The sequence below is a fragment of the Bos grunniens genome, chromosome 23, assembly GCF_055505025.1.
Source record: "Bos grunniens cultivar Pamir isolate PY7600 chromosome 23, Bosgru_T2T1.0, whole genome shotgun sequence".
Taxonomy (NCBI): Eukaryota; Metazoa; Chordata; class Mammalia; order Artiodactyla; family Bovidae; genus Bos; species Bos grunniens.
The window spans coordinates 22,098,299-22,120,893 of NC_141187.1; the positions used below are offsets into that span (position 1 = coordinate 22,098,299).

The 22,595-nt window shown below is 41.7% G+C and overlaps 1 protein-coding gene across 1 annotated transcript in view; it reads left to right on the plus strand.

Moving 5' to 3' along the window:
- The window catches only part of OPN5 (opsin 5), a 32,480-nt gene extending 12,761 nt beyond the window's left edge, over window positions 1–19,719 (plus strand). Inside the window, exons 5-6 of the mRNA XM_086370728.1 lie at window positions 15,201–15,442; window positions 19,539–19,719. Of these exons, the coding sequence (XP_086226854.1) occupies window positions 15,201–15,442; window positions 19,539–19,602 (306 nt within the window). The 3' untranslated portion in view covers window positions 19,603–19,719. The remainder of the gene's footprint in view (window positions 1–15,200; window positions 15,443–19,538) is intronic.
- Window positions 19,720–22,595: the final 2,876 nt, after the last annotated feature.

Below are 22,595 nucleotides of genomic sequence, written 5' to 3' on the forward strand. Positions count from 1 at the left end.
ATTCAAAGAAATAAGCCTATTATCCTGTCATCTGGTGTGTAGAAGATGGTAAAGAAACCACTGGTTGGTCGGTTTAGTCTCTAAGTTGTGTCCGACTCTTGTGATCTCATGGACTGTAGCCTGCCAGCTTCCTCTGTCCATGGGATTTTGCAGGCAAGAATACTGGAGTGGGTTGCCATGTCCTTCTCCAGGGCATCTTCCCGACCCAGGAACTGAATCCTTGTCTCCTGCATTGGCAGACACTTTGAGCCACCAGGGAAGACCAAAGAAACTGTAGTTCCTCTTTTCTTTCCTGACCTATAGGAATTCAAGTAAAGCCTAATGCAGTGGTTTGTACACTTTCATCACATCTCACCTTTATATTGAAAAGTATTTTTCAGCAATCTCAATATAAATGCCATGTTGCACCATCAAGTTGTTTTTTTTTTCTGTTTCTTTTCTTTTTTAGTTTATTTTTTTATTAAAGGATAATTGTTTTACAGAATTTTGTTGTTTTCTGTCAAACCTCAACATGAATCAGCCATAGGTATACATACATCCCCTCCCTTTTGAACCTCCCTCCCATCTCCCGCCCCATCCCACCCCTCTGATACAGAGCCCCTGTTTGAGTTTCCTGAGCCATACAGCAAATTCCCGTTGGCTATCTATTTTACATATGGTAATGTAAGTTTCCATGTTACTCTTTGCATATATCTCACCCTCTCCCCACCCTCCCCATGTCCATAGTCTGTTCTCTATGTCTGTTTCTCCATTGCTGCCCTGTAAATAAATTCTTCAGTACCATTCTTCTAGATATATGCATTAGAGTATGATATTTATCTTTCTCTTTCTGACTCACTTCACTCTGTATAATGGGTTCTGGGTTCATTCACCTCATCAGAACTGACTCAAATGCGTTCTTTTTTATGGCTGAGTAATATTCCATTGTGTATATATACCACACCTTCTTTATCCATTCATCTGTTGAGGGATATCTAGCTTGCTTCCATGTTCTAGCTATTGTAAATAGTACTGCAGTGCACATTGGGATGCATGTGTCTTTTTCAATTTTGGTTTCCTCAGGGTTTATGCCTAGGAATAGGATTGCTGGGTCATATGGTGGTTTTATTCCTAGTTTTTTAAAGGAATCTCTATACTGTCCTCCACAGTGGCTATATCAGTTTACGCTGCCACCAACAGTGCAAGAGCGTTCCCTTTTCTCCACACCCTCTCCAGCATTTATTGTTTGTAGACTTTTTGATGATGGCCATTCTGACTGGTGTGAGGTGATATCTCATTGTAGTTTTGATTTGCATTTCTCTAATAATGAGCAAAATTTAGTTCTCTAATAATGAACTAAAAAGCCTCTTGATGAAAGTGAAAGAGGAGAGTGAAAAAGTTGGCTTAAAGCTTAACATTCAGAAAACGAAGATCATGGCATCTGGTCCCATCACTTCATGGCAAATAGATGGGGAAACAGTGGAAACAGTGTCAGACTTTATTTTTTGGGGCTCCAAAATCACTGTAGATGGTGATTGCAGCCATGAAATTAAAAGACACTTACTCCTTGGAAAGAAACTTATGACCAACCAAGATAGCATATTGAAAAGCAGAGACATTACTTTGCCAACAAAGGTCCGTCTAGTCAAGGCTATGGTTTTTCCTGTGGTCATGTATGGATGTGAGAGTTGGACTGTGAAGGAAGCTGAGTGCCAAAGAATTGATGCTTTTTGAACTGTGGTGTTGGAGCAGACTCTTGCGAGTCCCTTGGACTGCAAGGAGATCCAACCAGTCCATTCTAAAGGAGGTCAGTCCTGGGTGTTCTTTGGAAGGACTGATGCTAAAGCTGAAACTCCAATACTTTGGCCACCTCATGCGAAGAGTTGCTCCTTGGCAAAGACCCTGATACTGGGAGGGATTGGGGGCAGGTGGAGAAGGGGACGACAGAAGATGAGATGGCTGGATGGCATCACCAACTCGATGGACATGAGTTTGAGTGAACTCTAGGAGTTGGTGATGGACAGGGAGGCCTGGCGTGCTGCGATTCATGGGGTCACAAAGAGTCGGACGTGACTGAGCAACTGAACTGAACTGAATAATGAGCGATGTTGAGCATCTTTTCATGTGTTTGTTAGCCATCTGTATGTTTTCTTTGGAGAAATGTCTGTTTAGGTCTTTTTCCCACTTTTTGATTGGGTTGTTTGGTTTTCTGGTATTGAGTTGTACGAAAATGAAAAGAAAGTGAAGTCGCTCAGTCGTGTCTGACTCTTTGCCACCCCATGGACTGTAGCCCACTGGGCTCTTCCATCCATGGAATTTTCCAGGCAAGAGTACTAGAGCGGGTTGCCATTTCCTTCTCCACGGGATCTTTCTGACCCAGGGGTTGAACCCAAGTCTCCTGCATTTCAGGCAGATGCTTTACTGTCTAAGCCACCAGGGAGTTGTATGAGCTGCTTGTATAATTTGGAAATTAATCCTTTGTCAGTTGTTTCATTTGCTACTATTTCTCCCATTCTGAGGGTTGTCTTTTCACCAAGCGGTGTTTTTAATATTGGCACACTCTAGTTTCTATCTTATATTTGAAAGATAAAAATTGATGTAAGGACTTCCCTGTGGGTTCAGTTGTTAAGACTCCAAAGGTTCAAGTGTGGGGAATGTGGGTTGAATTCCTGGTTGGGGAACTAAGATCCCACATTCTTCATGGTGGGGTCAAAAAAAAAAATCACTGAAGTTCTAATCCTTCTGGTATCCCAATCCATCATGTTGATTGATAACCATCTTCAAGTTTCCTTACAACCTACCCTGGAGACTGCTAGCCTCAGGAACCTGGAATAACACAGCTCCCTCCAGACCACAGGTAGCTTCCTATTAAGTCAAAACTTTTGTCTAAATAATAGTTTTCTTCCCCCATTTCAGAGTTCTTAGTGTCATGCAAGGACCTATTTGTTGCACAGTGTGAGCTAGAGTTTTTTCTTTTATTTTCTTTTTGGCCTCATTACATGGCTTGTGGGATCTTAGTTCCCCAACCAGGGATTGGACCACCAGTGAATTCTCTTGAGCTAGAGATTCTTGATGGTTCCAGTTGATCTCTACTCCCTAAACTCCACATTTGAGTAGGAGGCAGTCTGAGAGAAGTTTTCATCATTCTAAATCTATACTCATAACCTTAAAATAGAGCCAAAAGTAACCTAAAAATAGATGCTGGACAAAAATGCAGCATCAGGAATCATGATGTACTTCTAGCTTATAATCAGGTGTTAAGTAAGAAAAATATTTCCGTAAATGCAGGATCGTGAATTAAGATCCTCATTTCCCATTCTTCCTTTAGCTCCTGTCTGTGATGCCAAAAAAAAAAAAAAAAAAAAATTAATGCCAATAAATTAATCCAAGTTAAATGTGGATTTCATTTCATCCAAATCTTACTTGGTACCAAGTATTGTTCTAGGAGGGCTTCCCAGGTGGCACGAGTAGTAGTAGTAAAGAACCTGCCTGCCAATGCAGGAGACATAAGAGACACAGGTTTGATCCCTGGGTTGGGAAGAACCCCTGAAGGGGGGCATGGCAAGCTACTCCAGTATTCTTGCCTGGAGAATCCCATGGACAGAGGAGCCTGGCAGGCTACAGTTCATAGGGTTGCAAAGCATCAGACTTGACTTGAAGCAACTAGCATGCATACATTGTTCTAGAAACTGGGTGAATACAAAAGAGATAAAGTGTTTGTTTTCAATAGTTCGTGGAGGTATGCCCAGGGAACAAGATAATGTCTGTCACATGGGTGTCTGATCTCAGTTAACCTTGCAGCCCTGTGGTGTGGCATGTCATGAAGCTACTGAGATGTTACATGACATCCTCTCCTCTTTCCATCTCTCAGGGTTACTGGCTTTGAGACGTTTGGCTGCTCTTGAGCAGTGAGTCTGGATCCACCAACCCATAAGGTCCTTCTCCTGTTTCTCTGAGTCTGTTACTCATCAGCCTCTCTCCCGTTAGTTGAATTCCTCAGCTCAACCTACTAACAGTCAGTTTTTACCAACATTCTAGAATTTGGTTCTTTGTGTACTCTTGAGGGTAGGCAGCTCGTTAGAATTTCTGAAGCTCATTATGCATACACATGCAAGCACAGTGTACACTGTTTAATGCATTGTTTTTTGTATTTATTTTTATATAATTTTTTAAAATTTTATATTGGGGTATAATTGATTAACAATGTTGTGTTAGTTTCAGGTGTATAGCAAAATGACTCAGCTATACATCTATATGTATCTATTCTTTTTCAATTTTTTTTCCCCATTTAGTTTATTTCAGACTTTTGAGCAGAGTCCCCTGTTCTATACAGTAGGTCCTTGTTGGTTATCTGTTTTAAATATAGTGGTGTGCATATGTCAATCCCAAACTTGACGTATTGTTATCATTCTCCTTAACCTGCGCTAAGTAGACCAAATAGTCAGACTCACCAAGACCGGATTAACCAAAGTGATGCTAAATGAAAACTGTAGGCATGTATGTATATGATTTTATTTTATATGTAGTTTCTAACATGTATTCTAAATGATACTATATTATATATGATGTCCATATTATATATTGGGCTTCCATGGTGGCTCAGATGGTAAAGAATCTGCCTGCAACGTGGGAGACCTGGGTTTAATCCCTGGATCGAGAAGATTCCCTGGAGAAGGGGATGGCAACCCACTCCTCCAGTATTCTTTCCTAGAGAATTCCATGGACAGGGGAGCTTGGCAGGCTACAGTCCATGGGGTTGCAAAGAGTCGGACACGACTGACACTTAACACATGTAATATTATGTATTACATCTATAGTTCATTTGTGTATATAATGTCTGTATCAATATAATCTAAAAATACATCACTAATTATTCTCATTTGTGCAAAAATATTGTCACAGTTGAACCCATATTGAAAAATAAACACATCTTTCTACTGTGGCACCTTCTCTACTAAATTTAAGCTGTTTTAAAATACTATTTAATTTTTATCCTGTTTTTTTTTTTTTTTTGTACCGAGTAAAAATAAGTAGAAAAACCTTCACTGGACCTTTTCATAATTTTAGAAACCTTGTCCTCATTCAACTACCTCTTGGGATCAGGGGTTTGCTTGTTCGCTTGGCGCTCTCTGATCTCCAGAATGGCTTGGTCTAAAAGCTTATTACTTAAAGGCCACTTCACTGCATTATGGGATCAAAATCATTCATTTTTGATGTCCTCTAATTATTTCTAGGTGGGTAATTATCTAGGCCTACATTTTGCCAGTCTGATCTCATCAGCTTAAATATGGATGTTCTAGCTATAAACTTTTCTCCATATTATAATTTCCTTCTGATTAATTAAAAAATGGTTTTGCCAGACTTTTATAGCAGGGTGAAATTTCACAGATTACCAAAATTGCAAAGGTGTGCAAAGTGAAAAACAAAAAACAAAGAAACGAACAAAACAAAACAAAACAAAACACCTCTTTGTATTCCTACGACACAGTACCATCTCATTTTTATGCCTGCCTTTGACCTTGTAAAACAAACAACATTACAGGATCAGGATAAATTCAGTTGAATCAGGTTTTCCGCCTCTTCCTAGACTCTACGTAAGTTCCAGAGAGGTCTCTGTGACTCTGTAGGACCCGTGGGTGGGGCTCTTGGTTTGGTTGTTGTCAATTTATTGACCCTGGCTCCTTCTGGCCTCAGGCATCCATTGTCATAGGTCACTTTGCATCCTATCTCTTTCAACTGTTAAGGGCTCTTTGGGCGCATTAGAAATTTGAGCTACTTCCCCATCTTTCCGTGGCAACCCACAGAGTGGATTTTGGGAGCTTGGCTGGCACCTTAGGAAGTGAGGCATGAGCTTTCTGCTCTTGCAAATGTATTGAGAGTCTATTGCTCCTCCCTGTGCTTAGTTTAGTGGAGTATTTTCAGGACAGCTTCTCAAGGTCAGTTACTAGCTCCTCTGAGGTTCTCCCTTGCTAAGAGCTACAGGCCCTTGACTCACTGTGGGCTTGGAAAACTGGCTCCTAAATCCATGTACATCCCTTTGACATGTGCACACAGTAAGTACGCTTAATGCCTCTAGTCTTACACGTCTCTGATAGTAAATACTCAAAGTCATTTTTGTCACACTCGAAACCCTTTTCTCTCAACTGTTTCCTTTCTTGTAAGTTTCAAATGTCTATTTTGAAATTCGGAGGCTGAGAAGTGAATGTTTTACTTCTTTGGGCATTTCTGCTTGTAAAAACCTTTCTGCTGTTGCAGTGAACACTTGTGCTGCTGCTTTAACAAAGGGGATGGTAGGGTAACAGGAAGGAAATAAGAGAAGTTTTGATGAATTTTTCTGTATATTACTATGCTGTGTATATTGGTACCTCATATTTATTCACTTGACACACACTGAGGGCTTTCCCAGTGGCTCAGTGGTAAAGATTCCTCTTGCCAACGCAGAAGATGTGGGTTCGATCCCTGGGTTGGGAAGATCCCCTGGAGGACAAAATGGCAACCCACTTCAGTATTCTTGTCTGGAAAATCTCACGGACAGAGGAGCCTGGCAGGCTACAGTCCATAGCGTCACAAAGAGTTGGACACAATTAAGTGACTGAGCATGTACACAATACACAGATTATCCACAATATCCCAGGCCTATAGTTAATATCTAGATCCTGTGGACACCTGGATGTCTCTTAATGTCTCTTATTTCTAGCAGAAAACCTTTCTGATCCCTCCTGGCTTGTTGAAGTCCCTCTGCTGTGGCCCATCAGAGCACTTGGCATATCCACTTTTGTTTGCTTTTGTTTTGGTGACTCTCTGTGGCCTGTGGAACTTTCCCTACCATGGATTGAACCCACGGCCCCTGCACTGGGAGCTCAGTCTTAACCTCTGGACCATGAGGGAAGTCGCACGTTCCCTTTTTTGAATGACACAGCTTTGTGGCTCTTTTTTACAAGACAGTAGCTGGATGAGGGCAAGTGCTATTTGCTCTAGTTCTCCAGTGCTTGGCGTCTGTGAGATGCTTAATCAGGATTGCTGGGATGACAAATAATTGAATACTCTGTGTTAACATAATTACCTTGATCAATGTTAACTGTTCTCTTGACCCCTGGCTTGAGGGCCTCTGTCCCTTTTATGCCCAAGGAGGTATTTTGTTTTGCTTTGTTTTTTTTTTTTTTCACATTGACTGTGAAGACTTTTTAAGATAACTTTGTTTTTTTTTGGCTGTGCCAGGTGGCATATGGGATCTTAGTTCCCTGACCAAGGATTGAACCCATGCCCCCTGCATTGGGAGCAAGAAGTCTTAACCACTGGACCACTTCAGGAGTCCCTGAAGTCTTTTTAAAACTCAAAAACCTCTGCTTCCTTCAAAGGCTTCTCTTCAGTATTGCTCATTGAATGTTATTTATTACTGAGGGTGCAGAGTCAGAGGACCCCCATGTGGACTCTGAGGGCAGTTGGTGGGAAAGCTGAATTGTATTTCTTTTTAAAACTAATTAATGAATTCCTTTTCTCTGGTTCTTCTTACTTGTTCTTAGCTTAAATGTTTTTTCCCATAGAAGCAGTCTCTGAGTTGAATTCAAGTTCTCCTGTATAAATGTTTCATTGTTGCTTGTACAAATGTACAAATCCTATTAGAATTTGCCACAATTTAAAAGTAATTTGCAATTGCATACCCTTTAGTCAATGTCTGTCTTTGCTACTAGTCAGTAAGGCCCATGAGGGTAACAGTCATGTCTTTTGGTTCATTTTGTGCCCCTAGGACTTAATACCATGCCTCAAGAGAATGGATGTGTGGACATGGTTGGAACAGGGAATGAGGGGTGAACTGGGAGACTGGGATTGACATATACACACTCTCATGTGTAAAACAGATGCTCTTGGGAGCCTACTATACAGTACAGGGAGCTCAGCTCAGTGCTGGGCAAGTGGGCGATGCTGCCCACGGAGCCCAGCTGGGGAACTTGGTGCCACCCTCAGGTCCCCTGTGTGTCCTCCCTGCCACTGTGCCGTGGCCTCCCAAATGAGGCAGGCTCCTGGCCCCAGATGTCAGAGTGGCAGCCGTGTGCAGCTTGAACCCTGAGAGCCGATGCACAGTATCAGTAACTAGATACACAGTATCAGTAACAAGCTGCGCAGTATCAGTGACCAGATCAGGGCTGGGTCAGATGACATTGTCCAGGTAAACAGAATTCCTGCTGGGACCCCTGTGTTTGGTGGCCCCGTGTGTGCATTGGTGGGGGTGGAGGGGGTGGGCTGGGTGTTGCAAGGTAGCTTCTGGGTGCGCGATTCTGGGGTTTGGGTGAGAGGACCGAGAGAATGATGTCTGTGGAGACAGGAAGGCAGAAGGGTGATGGGGGCCCAGTGGAGGCTGGAGCCCAGAGCTTCTGCTCCGTGAAATTCCAGGCTGTCCTCAGGCCTCCCTGACCTGCCCAGGGAGCTGTTTCCTCCTAGTGGGATCTGGGCTCCTTTGTCCCTGAAATCCCACGAGGAGGTTCTAGGAGGCAGCTTTTGGGGGACTCTGTTGAGTGACAGCCAAGAAAGACAAAAAGGATTGCTATGGAAATAGCTAGCGTGGTTGGGTGGTTTAAAAGTCTGCAGAAATAGCTTTCAATTGCTAATATCTCTGGGCCTTCGGACTGTGCATGCGTTGCCCTCTGAGTAGCAGTAACCCCGCCTCGGAGGCCTCGGTTCATCTAGAGTGAATAGTGAGGTCTCCCTTGTTTGGTTGAACTAGGTGTTTAGAAATCTGTATGTTCTGTTCTGTAAGCCAGCCACTGCCTCGTCAGGGAATATTATGTTCAGTTTTAGACTCAGAGCCCCAAACACAGATGCGCAGGGTGACATGACCTAATTTACATCCGCCGCTTCTGGTCACAGCTTTCGCTTGTTTATGGAGTAGTGGTATTTCAAGATTTGAGAAAACGGCAATTGGGAAGTGAAGAATCCTGCTCTTTCTTCTACATTTTTTAAAAAAAGTATGAATTAATATTTTCTAGTTGGAGTGCGACCAGGGCTTACAAATAACAGAGGTATCGGGGCTCTCAGAAAGAAATTTTTTTTATCAGTGTATGAAGGTGGGCCTGAGACAGTTGGCCTTTGTCATCATTCTGCTGATGAAATAGAAGGAAAGAGGAAACTCAAATTAGACGTGTTTGGAGTGGTCAAGTTACTTAATTTCTTAAAGGTGATGTGAAAGCGAAATATTACTACCCCGCTTTTGTATAGATGAGGGAATAGAGCGCCAAGGAAGGTAGGTCACCATTTTCCAGCTCCCTCTGTGCCATCTCTCAATGGCAGGCTGCCCACATGTGGAGGACTGTAGCCTCACAACTGGCATTTATCACTGCAGTGCTATTTTTTAATATCATTTTCCCCTCTTGTTGGGAACAAATCCATATATTTGCTGGCTAGACCCAAAAGAGAAAAACCAGATCTGATCCTGCCTGTGCTCCTGCCAACTGTAGGCTTTCTGTTGGCAGGTGGCACCCTCTCCCTGCCCCGTCTTTCAATGCACAGATGTGGTGATTTCTCTTCTTGGGACCTGATCTCATCCCAGCCACTGAAATTTCTTTGTCTAGCTGGTTCCGGAATGTGATTCAGCCTCGTTCATGGTGGGGAATTTATGCCATCTCGTTGGCCCTGACTCTAAGCCTACACTTCCACATCAAGTCATCTCCTTATCTATTTTGTTATCCAAGGTAGCATGCAGCTTCAAGTGTTGGCTGAAGTCTTATTTATATCTGGGCAAAGGAGCCTGGTGGAAGGAACTAAGGTGGCAGGGCTTGAGAGTCAGGGATTCCCTCACAGTGCTCGGTGGAGATGAATGGGGACTGGAATCCAAACCTCTGAGCACTTCCATGTCAGAATGTGTGTGTGTGTGTGTGTGTGTGTGTGTGTGTGTGTGCTCAGTTACTCAGTCGTGTCTGACTCTTTGCAACCCTATGCACTGTATCTCTCCAGTCTCCTCTGTCCATGGAATTTTCTAGGCAAAAATACTGGGAGTGGGTTGCCATTTCCTCCTCTAGGGGATCTTCCTGGCCCAGGGCTTGAACCTGAGTCTCCTGTGTCTCCTGCATTGGCAGGCAGATTTTTTACCCCTGCGCCACTTGGGAAACCCACCTCCATGTCAGACTCTCCCACTATTCCACGCTGCCTCCACACACAGACAGGACAGAGGACTTTCCTTCTTGGAAAACTCCTCTGCTGTAATGTCTCAGATACACTGGTGTCAGAGGTAGAGCCTTATAAAGCTTTTTCATCCCTATTTTATTCTTGCTTTAACTGGTTAATTCACTGGAATTGATCCATGGTGGGCAGTTTTGCTTGTGTGGCACTTAATACCAGCTTGAACCATAGCTGTAACATACCGGTATATTTCTTGGTCCTCTGCAGCAAGATATATTTAAAATCAACTGGGTTGCAGATGTGTGATTCTTTTGTAGAAGCTAAACACATATTCTGTGAATTTCCTCCCACAAAAACGGTCTAATTTAAGAATTTGAAGTTTTACTCCTCTCTCAGTGAACCAAAAGACAGTGATAAAAATGAAGCAATTAAAAAATAAACAACTTAGAAGAGATTGATGGTACAGGTGCCTATATTAGAACTGGTTTACAGATATTTGGGAGAGAAATTTTGGAAAATAGAAATGAAGACACATTTAGAAATGTGAAAAGTAAAGAGCAGACTGGTGGGAAGATTAAATGTGCTCCAAGTTAAGTAGAAAGTTTTGGGGAGGAACTCCCCTGGCAGTCTAGTGGTTAAGACTTCGCCTTTCAATTCATGGGGTGCGGGTTTGATCCCTGTTTGGGGAGCTCAGATCCCACATGCCACACAGTCAGAAAGCCGAAACATTAAACAGAAGCAATATTGTAACAAATTAAACAAAGACAAAAAAATTTCTGGGAAAACTGTCACATGAAAGTTTTGCAAATTTTTGTAGTCTCTCCTAAAGTAACTTTAACATTTAATATTTCAATGTTTAACATTTTGTAGAGTATATTTTGACATGAGAAGGTTATAGAAAATGATTGTGCCTCGTGTTCACTGCATGTTCACTTCAAAAACATAAGTAACATTATGCAGTACTTTAAGATCTAAGTTTTTTCCCCTCTTTCTACTTCAAAACTTGATTTCTAGTCATTCAATTTAAAGTATTTAGCTTTATTCAAATCTCAGGAAAACCACATGGGTTCATTTGCTATGTATTTAAAAGCTTTGGTATATTTTAATTCTCTTCTCTCTTTTAAAAAGGATAACAAAATGCAAATGTCTTAAGTCTTTACTGTTCTCCATTGCACATGCCCATAAAAACAGGAAATATGTAAAATGTAGAAAATATTATGGACTAAGAGCTAGTCTATTTTTTGTCAATGCCTTTGGCAGCAACACAGAAAACAGCTTTTGAGATACTGTGAAACCATCTTATGACTCACCAAAGGAAAAAGGATGGAGCTATGTTAAGTTTCCAGACATCTGCGAAAGCAAGCTTTATTTATATTGTTATTGTTTATTTGGGGATTTAGGAGAAAAAAAAAAAAGACCCTCACTGTGAGCTTTGAGGCATCCAGTCCATTTACAAAAAAAGTCACACAGACCAAACCAAATACCATCTCTCCTGAGTAAGCTTCTGTAGAAGGATGGGAAAGCAAGCAAGCTGGAGAGTTGCACGTGTGCTTTAGGTCTCCTTGATAACTGCTGAGCACAGGTGAGAATTTTGGTCCAGGACCCTAACTCGGGGCTTCAGGATGTCCACGAGGTCTGCTCTCATTTGATTCATCTGCTTGGGATTTCGATTGTCACAGCAAAATGGATATTGCTGAGGTTTTTCTCTGCTGCTGTTAATATTTAGAGATGAGCCTGAACTTTTTGGGTAGAACTTTAGAACCTGAGACTTTCTGGTGGATTTCTCATGCTTCCTCCTTGAGACACCTGACAAATATGGGGTTCCCAGGGCAAGCGCACCCTACTGACAGGCTGTTCCACAGGTCAAGAAGACTGAGGGGTACAGACCATTTCCTGCATACAATAGCTCAGGTCTGCAAAAGCATATTGAAATACACATGTGCAGAGATGACTTTGTTATAAGGAAAACTTTTCCAGTTGAATTTCAGAAACAAAAAAGCATGCACAAATATTGCGGCTTTAACTATCAAGAAAACATTTGGTATCTCATTCCTCATCCTTGATCCTCCACACCAGCTTGTTGTGACTTTATTGATGGGAACTGTTATTTTACTTCTTTTAAAAAGTATTTATTTATTTAACTGCATCAGGTCCTCGTGGTGGCTTGCAGTCTCTTCGTTCCTGTGCATAGGCGTCTCTCTAGTTGTGGTGCAAGGGCTTAGTTGCCCTGTGGCATCTGGGCTCTTAGTTCCCTCATGAGGGATTGAACCCACATCCCCTGCATTGGAAGGCAGATTCTTAACCACTGGACCACCAGGGAAGTCCCTATTTTACTTCTTAAATGAGGGTCTGGGGGCTGAAAGAGGAAGTGGTTCAGTTCAGTTCAGTTCAGTTGCTCAGTCGTGTCCGACTCTTTGCGACTCCATGAATCGCAGCACGCCAGGCCTCCCTGTCCATCACCAACTCCTGGAGTTCACCCACACTCATGTCCATCGAGTCAGTGATGCCATCCAGCCATCTCGTCCTCTGTCGTCCCCTTCTCCTCCTGCCCCCAATCCCTCCCAGCATCAGTCTTTTCCAATGAGTCAACTCTTCGCATGAGATGGCCAAAGTACTGGAGTTTCAGCTTTAGCATCATTTCTTCCAAAGAAATCCCAGGGCTGATCTCCTTCAGAATGGACTGGTTGGATCTCCTTGCAGTCCAAGGGACTCTCAAGAGTCTTCTCCAACACCACAGTTCAAAAGCATCAATTCTTCAGCACTCAGCCTTCTTCACAGTCCAACTCTCACATCCATACATGGCCACTGGAAAAACCATAGCCTCGACTAGACGGACCTTTGTTGGCAAAGTAATGTCTCTGCTTTTGAATATGTTATCTAGGTTGGTCAGAACTTTCCTTCCAAGGAGTAAGCATCTTTTAATTTCATGGCTGCAGTCACCTGACCTCAAATAGCTCCATCCTCTCATCCTCCCAGGGCTGTAGGGAGCTCAAAGATATAAGGAAGGCTGACTTTTCCTAAAACTGCCTTATGAAATCCCAAGGTGGATCTGATTATGCTGTTTATAGTCAAAAGTCCAACCTTGTTCCTATGACTGTAGCCAGGAGCCCGCAGTCCATTGGTTAGACCAGGCTCATGTAATTCCTATGACACAAACTCCATAAAAGACTGTACAAGGCAGAAGGGATGTTGGCAGTGCTAATCAAAAGTACAAGGGAAACAGGAAAATAAATACAAGTGAACAACACCAGATCTTCATCACACAGAGGGCATGTTTGAGTATATTTCATTATCCATTTTACAGAAAGAATAGTCTAGTAGATAACAGTTTAAGGAAGCTTTGAAGTTAGGTCACCTCTCACCTAGGGCCTGAAATAGCTCTAGATTAAAATAAAACCCAAGGCTTGGACTTCCTTTTCAAGTCTAAAGAACTCTCATTAAGATCCCTCTTGTTTCTTGTTTAGCTTATTGCCTTAACAAACCTGCTCAGAATGGAAATTCTAGGTGAGGAGGGATTGTATCTGCTTTGTTCATTGTTTTATCCTCAACACAAACATGCAGGAGATGCTCAGTCATGCTTGTTGGCTGAATGAATAAACAATGACCTTTCTGCTTCCTATGTTTTCCAGCCGCATTTTCTTTTATGGGTTAATCTTCCTAAACACGCCTCTCATATGTCTCCTGCCCAAAATCCTACTAATGTTTTCAGACGCATGGAATTCAGTGCAAGCTCAGTAGTAGGTTATACAGACCCCTGAGGGCGGGGATGTTATCTTTCTTTCCAGTCTGATCTCCCGTTGTGTTTTCTCATACACCAAAGCAAATAGCTCACTAGGTCCTGTACAAACCTCACACATGCCCGTCTTTGCCTTTGCTTGTGCTGGCCTCATGTTTCTTTATTTCCACTTGCCAATGTGTAGGTTGTATCCCAGCTTCCTCCTGAGACTGTTTCTTACTTTTCTCTGTAGCATGTAATTTTGTACTCCTCCAAGCTGGCACTTAAACCATATTCAGCTTTGTTGAGCCGTTGTTTGTGTTTTAGAGAAGGGGTCCTCAACTTCCGGGATCTAACGTCTGATGATCTGAGGTGGTGCTGTTGTAATAGTAATAGAAATAAAGTGCACAGTGAATGTAAGTGTGCTCGAATCGTCCCGAGACTATTCCCCTCACCGGTCCCTGGAAAGATAATCTTCCATGAAACTGGTCCCTGGTGCCAAAAAGGTTGGGGACTGCCGTAGAGGGATGGAGCAAAGGCGCAAAAGCCTGCTGGTGTCCCCATAGAACCTACACAGTATCTCACACAAATACTTGCTAAAAAGATTTGTTGGATTCAAGTGGGATAACCTATAGGGTCAGACTACATTCTTAAAGAGACTGAATTGGAGGTAGTGAGGAGCTAGTCAGGGTGGGTTAAACCTTATCTCTAACTATTCTTTGATCTAAAAGTTAAGAGGTTCCTAAAGGTAAATATAATTTGGTGAAAGAGAAAAATACTTGCTGGAAAAGTCTCACTTCATACAACTGTGTCACTTTGGTTTGAACTCACTGACTCTCTTTTCCTCTGTAGCAAGTGGATTTCTACTACCTGAGCCTCAGACTTGAGAAAAACTTGAGCCGAAGGAAATTACATTTCATAGAAATCTCTGAAGAAGATTCCTATTAGAATTTCAAACAAAGGCAGAGTTTCTAAGTTTCCCGAGGCAAATGTGGGTGATTTAAAATTTCATCAAGGTGAACATATTCTTCATCTAGTTTCCAAGTGAACGTGGGTTGAGAAGTCTGGAAATTTCAGGTGCACAGATGTCTTTTTAGCATGCTTTTCCTGCTCCATGTGGGCACATTCTGACAGCTTTTATAGGGTCAAACATTGGGTCTTTTGGGTACGTTCAAATTCTGGAGTGGAGAATGCAGTGAATAGGGTAAGAATAGTCATTACTTTTTCTGGCTGAATATCTCAGAAATCCATATGATATGATTCCCACTGGCAAGATAAACGAAAAAATGATAGATAGACTTCCTTAGGTGTGAATAGACTACCTGCTCCTCCCCACCCCCCATCATTTCCACCAGGTGTCTCGATTTTGTTCTCTGTCGCTTTCCCTCACCAGGTGGCGATGTTGATTTGCGCTGGCTTCCTGATTGCCTGGATTCCTTATGCAGTGGTCTCTGTGTGGTCAGCTTTTGGACGGCCAGACTCCATCCCCATACAACTCTCTGTGGTGCCAACCCTCCTGGCAAAATCAGCAGCAATGTACAACCCCATCATTTACCAGGTCATTGATTACAAATTTGCCTGTTGCCAAACTGGTGGTTTGAAGGCCACCAAGAAGAAATCTTTGGAAGACTTCAGGTAAAATTTCAGAAGCTGGAAATGAATGACACCCTCTTTGTTTCAGAATTCCGTGGGGTTCAAGCCACCAGGACATGCTGCCTTCTTAGGGTTAAAGCTCATCACTTAGGATGAATGTGAGAAGGACTTTATTTTCTGTTCGCCAAAATTCCTGAAATCAAGTAATCAGATATGGAGGAGTTGGACAACAGGAGTAGAGGGTGAGAGCAGTGATTCGGTTTTTTATTGTGGAGCAGCTAAGATACGGAGCTATGCCCATTTGAGCATCCATCATCTTCCTTATGTGGAACCAGATTCAGTTCACTCCAAGAGTACTGTGCCACATGTCATTGATCCCAAATTAACTTTTCACAACATAAAGGAGTGTCTTGTTTGGGATATTTCTTCTGTTAACTAAGATGTATGATTTGGACAGGCAAAGGAAGGGGAGATGACATTTTTAACCTCTGCCAGTTTCTTTATTTTCACAAAAACCCCATATGATTCCTTCTCTTTGTCAGATGAGGACACAGAGGTTTTAGGAAGGCGAAGGTCTATTGGGCTTCAGAAGTCAAGCATGTTGATTCTTGCTTAAACTACATCTGTAGTCATACCTGGGCTTGCCTGGTGGCTCAGATGGTAAAGAATCTGCTTGCAATGCAGGAGACACAGGAGATGCAGGTGTGATCTCTGGGTTGAAAAGATCCCCTGCAGCAGAGAATGGCAACCCACTCCAGTATTCTTGCCTGGAGAATCCCATGGACAGAGGAGCCTAGTGGGCAACAGTCTATGGGGTCACAAAAAGTCAACTGAGTGACTAACACACACACACATGGTTATATGTATATCTACTGATACTTGCTTTAAACTGATATTCACTCAAGTTCAAACACGTTCTGAAAGATCTACATTTTTAATGTTAACTCTTATTATTAATACTATTTTGTGCTATGACTACTGTGTTGCTTTTAATTATCCCACTTTCTGAAAGGATCCTTAAGTCACAGTATAATTTTTAAAAAATTAAACAAGAAAAAAATCTACATTTTTGTACTCCCTTCTCCTACATTTTGTGATTTTGATGTCCTGGTTTACATCTTCTGTTACACAACGGACCAGTGAGTTTGGGGATCCAACATCATTTTTCCGAAAGGCTGGAAAGGCTCAGACTGAGTCAGCAGTGAGTTGGTCATCTTCTGTATTCAATCAGGGATAGTCTTCTTCGAATGTGGGACAGGCCCCAAATTCAAGGTCTGAGGTGAGGAATGTTGAGAAGGCCCCTTAATTCTTACTCATTTGAGGTCCAGATAGTTTTCATTTTCCTTGAGTGAGTATGGAGCAGCGGAAAAAGGTGGGACTAATGAGAAGATGTGGGTTTTGACCCTGATCTTTCACTGTGCTTGAACAAGGGACAAATGTTTTGACCCAGAATTGCCTTAGCACGTAGGTACAACATCAAATAAAATAGATTTAAAAGGCACAAAACAAAAGGCAGTGTTGTCAGTGCTGCTGTGGTCTAAGGGAAGGACTACACAACGTGGAGGTAGGAGACCACGGTTTAAGAAGGATTTTGCTATTTATAGGGCTTCCTTTTTGGCTCAGTGGTAAAGACTCCACCTGCAATGCAGGAGATGCAGGTTCAATCCCTGGGTCGGGAAGATCCCCTGGAAAAGGAAATGGCAACTCACTCCAGGATTCTTGCCTGGGAAATCCCAAACAACAACTATATCTTTGGGAAAAATGAACTACTCAGAGTCTAGGATTGGGACGACCTAGGATTTCATCTTTCAAGTTTAGTAATTACAGAAAATGCCCATGTAAAAAGAGCTAGGTGGGGTTAGTGTTCTTTTTTTTCCACATTGCTGGTCTCTGTTGAACTGAACGAAATGAACTGAAAGTCACTCAGTTGTGTCTGACTCTTTGCGACCCCATGGACTATACAGTCCATGAAATTCTCTGGAATCCTGGAGTGGGTAGCCTCTCTCTTCTCCAGGGGATCTTCCCAACCTAAGTCTCCCACATTGCAGGCAGATTCTTTACCGGTTGAGCCACCAGGGAAGCCTGAATTCAAACGCTAAAATGCATCTACTTTGGATGTAATGTCACTTTGCCCTCATCAGCTATTAATACTATTATGAATGCAGATGGAGGGAATAGTTTTAATAGAGCAGTTGTGGGAGAAATTAGTGAGGCACTTTTTCTTCTGAAGGAGATGGGAATTTGACAGGCATGGCTGAAGGCAAATTTCACGTGCCTAGTAATTTTGCTTCAGACTGACTCTGTGTTCTGTATATTTGCTCACAAGTGTAGCACATAAATATTCAACACCCCAAAATAAAAGGAGAAAAAAATTTATGTGGAAGAAAGTGACTAAGGGCCACAAACCTTTGGAAAAATCAGCCAGGCAAGAGAGAACTCCATTCACCTGCTCCTATTAGCCATTTATATGAAATATAGAGGAAGACAAGGATTCCTTCCTTACTCCAGAATTTCAGCTTTTGGTGGAAAAATCAGTTACTGGTGATAAAACAGGGTGGAGCCTTGGATTCTAGAGGTTGGAGCATCATCAGGGAAGAAATGCTGAAGAGGTGTGATGAGTTTCACATTCTAGAAAGATCTATTTTGGGGGAGAGCTAGAAGATGGAGAAGTGGCCACTAGAATTTTCTTTTTAGCTTTCCAAAGAAGACACACAAAAGGAGTCTTTATTTGTCTTTGTTTTTATTAAGAGGCTAAGAAAATAGGTAATGTGGAGGACTATAGAGTAAGGTGTCATGATGGGAAACCAGTCCAGAATGGTTCATGTACTACCAGAATAATTCAACTGAATTAAACTGAATTTATTTTATCCTTGGTCTTTCATTTTCTGAGCTCCAAAATGTATTTACTCCTACTGGGAGATCCTCTTGGGAAATATTTTGAATTCAAATAAAAGAGCTAATGTGTTAAATATGAGATTGTGGAAATAAATTTTGAGTAATTGCAATGGTTCATTAAATGTTAACTCATTTCTCCCCCCTCTGAATTGAGGTTTCCTGAGATTTCAGTAACAGCTGATGAACTGAAGGGGAAAATGTGCCCAAGAGTCCCTTTTAAAGTGTCATTATTCACTGCACTGTATTATCCATAATGCTTCCCTGGTGGCTCAGATGGTAAAGCATCTGCCTGCAGGGCAGGAGACCTAGGTTCGATCCCTGGGTTGGGAAGATCCCCTAGAAGGAAATGGCAGCCCACTCCAGTACTCTTGCTTGGAAAATCCCATGGATGGAGGAGCCTGGTAGGCTACAGTCCATGGGGTACATTATCCATAATAGTCTCCCATATTTTGTAAGCAGGGGTTCTGTACCTTGGCTATGTATTAGAGATACCAGGGAAATTTGCAGGAATACTGCTGCCTGGACCCATCTGCAGAAATTTGGATTTAATTGTTCTGGATTGGGTCCAAGTGTCAGTTGTTAGGTTGGTTATTTCCACCAGATGATTCACACACACAGCCATGACTGAAAGTCAGTGAGCCAGAGTCTGGGGAAGGAAGACATTGCCACTGCAGCTCAGGAAGTCATAGGCCTTCCACCTCACCTAAGGCCCAGTGAGTCTACTCATCACCAGTAACAAGTGACCCAAACTTCAGATGCAAGGCCAATTGTAGATGGAATAGGCATGTTCAGAAGACTCTGGGGGTGCATAGTGAAGGACCCAGGCATTCTACATTCCTCATATCTTAGTAAAGATAAAGAACAAAGCCCCAAACTCTGGCACTGCTTGTAATCAAGCCTCCCCTGACCACCTTAGCTGGGTGAGTCACTGGGCCCAACTGAGTGGTAGGTTGCGTGCAGTGAATTTTGTCCTAGAGGATGGGAAACTCACTAGGGCACAGGAAATGTGCTCTAAGCAAGTGGCTTGCTTTTGGAAAGCTCTGCTCAAGGAATTTCTTGACTTTGAATATTCTAAATTGATTACTATTTCCCATCTCTTTGAAATTCAAGTTTTGTACAAGTAATCTTCATGGTACTCAAGTTTGACATCATCATCATATTTATGTGCATATAACTGTGTGTATATATACAAATATGTGTGTGTGTGTTATATTAAATTGCATTTTTCTTCTCCTGTGTCCAGGCTGCACACTGTAACCACGGTCAGGAAGTCTTCTGCTGTGCTGGAAATCCATCAAGAGGTATGAAGATGGACACAGCATTACTCATGGACACGATGATTCACTTACTTGCCTCTTCACTGCTCTTAATGTTTGATTGTGACCACACTTTTCTCTTGATATTATATTTTTATATTTTGTACACTTTTCCTTTTTTTTTTCCTTGCTAGGAGTTGTTGAGAAATCCAATGGCCAAATGGAAACTAGAGGATAAGTTACTACTTTAAGGAATATTACTAGGATGAGCCTCCCTTTTTTTTTTTTTTAATTCTATTTTAAAGCCTATTGTCATGCAAAGTGTTAAGCCTGAGATATTAAGACCAATGTTTAAAAATTGTATTTATTAGGGCATACTTAATTTCATTATATCAGCATTATTATTATTAATGTAGGGCCAGGGAGGCTGTTTCTGGGGCTCATGTAGGTGGGTGATTATAGAGACTGTGTGTTGGACTGTGACTCTTTGACTGGGAGATGCTCTTGCAGCATATCTCTTCTCCTGCTGAGAGAGGATCACACTCTAATGGTAGTGATGCCCCAAAGTAGTCCTCTAGGGAAATCAATTTTGCCTTCAATCCCTAAATGGAAAACACTTCTATCTCAGAATTTGAGGACCAAAATAATTCCCACTGATGATAATTTTACTCCCGTGGAATTTTTCTCTTATTAAGTTCTGCATACTAATACAGTGGGTGATACAGAGTATTACTAGTTATAATCTTTAAGAAACGAATGTAGTGAACATAGCTGTGTTGTTCCTTTTATTCATTTGTTCTTTGTCACTTTGTTCTTTCTTTCACTCATTCTCTTTTTCCTCTGACAAATACCTTGTGAGATCTGCAGGTAAAGAGATGCAGTTAAAAATGGCATAGAGTGATTTCATCGTATGTTTTCATATCTCATATATTGGTGCAATTTCTTTACAATGGGTAGATTTAATTTGTCTTCATGTTTAAAGCAGCTTTAAGAGATATATTAGCAAATTGAGTTGGGAAGAGGAAGAGCTTGAGGGTAGGATACTGAAGGGGTCACTGATGTCTGCCAAACGAAATATCTTAAAGACTGTCCAAATGTCAGAGGGCGTTTTATACAGGGAGACCTCAGAGATACTGTGGACTGGGTTCCAGACCCTGCCATCAGTGGAATAGTTCAATAAGGCAGGTCACACGACTTTCGTAATTTCCCAGCACATCTAAAAGTTATGTACACTATGCTATGGTCTCTTAGATGTGCAGTAGCATTGTGTCTAAAACCACAGCGTACACACTTTAATTAAAAAATACTTTATTGCTAAAAAACGTGCTAACCATCATCTAAGCCCTTAGTGAGTTTAGTAGTCACATCAATGATCACTGATCACAGATTAATACAACAGATACGATAATAATGAAAAAGTTTGAAATATTGTGAGAACTAGAAAAATGTGACAGAGACACAAAGTGAAAAGTGGACAAACAGTGCCCCTGGATCTGCTCAATGTGGAGTTGCCACAAACGTTCAGTTTGCAAAAATGCAGTATCTTTGAGGTGCAGTAAAGCAAAGTACGATAAAATGAGGAGCGCCTGTATGTCATTATAGAAAAAATGCTAGGGAAGATAACATCAGCCTTTGATTCAGTAACTAGTTTTGTAGAAAGTGAGCCAGATCTATTACTCAGAAGGCCAAAGAGTTCACCAGTCTGCATTCCTCTTGTGAAAAAGGGGCAAACATCAAGAAATATAACAACCAGAGGGTATTTGACAAGAAAACACATTGGAGGGCATGTCCAAGTTCAAACAGTTAACCTCCACCACAAAGTAAAACCAAGGGTCCCCACTGTGACCTTGAGTGATTTTTCAAAGGTTGTACAACTTTTAACATATATGTTCATTGGGTTATGAAATTGTGTGGCATATATTCTGAACACAATTTTATCCAAGAGATTTAAATCAAGACAAGCATTGCTAATAATTTTCTCAATTACTTTGAACTTGCTTTTCTGAACCATGCTAGAATAATTGTACGTAAGGGTCTTCCCAGATTGATCATAAAATAAACTATATATATTTATATATAATTATATATATATATTAACCGTCACATGTATTACAGCCTCTAGAATAGACAAGCATACATTATATACATTACATGAAACATATTTGAGAGCAAAAGTCATTCAGTCTGTACAAGAGCATTGTTATTGCTTTTCTTTCAATTTGGTTTTAACATTGACCCAATCTGTGTAGGCAAACACTGCATTCTCTCATTCAGCTTTGAATTCTGGAAGCTTTTATTAAAGGGCCTATAGTCTACTCTGTCCTGAATGTTTTGGGAGACACAAAAGAGAGGGAGGCTGTGCTTTCAGTTCTCTAAGAATTTGGGGGTTTTGGCAAAATCTTGACCTCTATCTACATTATAAATGTTTTTAAAGATTATTTATTTATTTATTTATTTTTGGGTGTGCTGGGTCTTCCTTGCTGCACGCGGGTTTTCTCTACTTGCGGTGCGTGGGGGCTACTCTCTTGTCGAAGAGCTTGGGCTCTGGGGCTCATAGACTCAGTAGTTGCGGTGCCTGGGCTTATGGGATCTTCCTGGACGAGAGACTGAACCCATGTCTCCTGAATTGGCAGGCGGATTCTTAACCACTGTACCACCAGGGAAGTTCATATAAATGGTTCATATTCTTTTTATTAATAATAATTTTTAGATGGAGGTCTACAGACACCAGGAGCATTTACTTTGGTGGGATACTTTGAGAAAATGTAGAGTGTCAAGACAGATCTGGGGAAGCTGATTTGCATAGGTGCCTCTGTGCCTCAGATGAGGGGAGAAATATGGGGTTTCTACCAAGTCTTCCAGAACTGAATTCTTTCCTTGTCTGAGGCAGTGACCTGCTGTAGACTCTGGATATTTGAATGCTTGGTTTGAGCAAAGGAAAATTTCACAAATCTGCTTCTTTTCTCAGGTTATGACAAAATTAGGTTGATAGGCGGTTTGGGGGCACAGTGAATTATGCATTTTCTCCCGAAAACAAAGGTTAG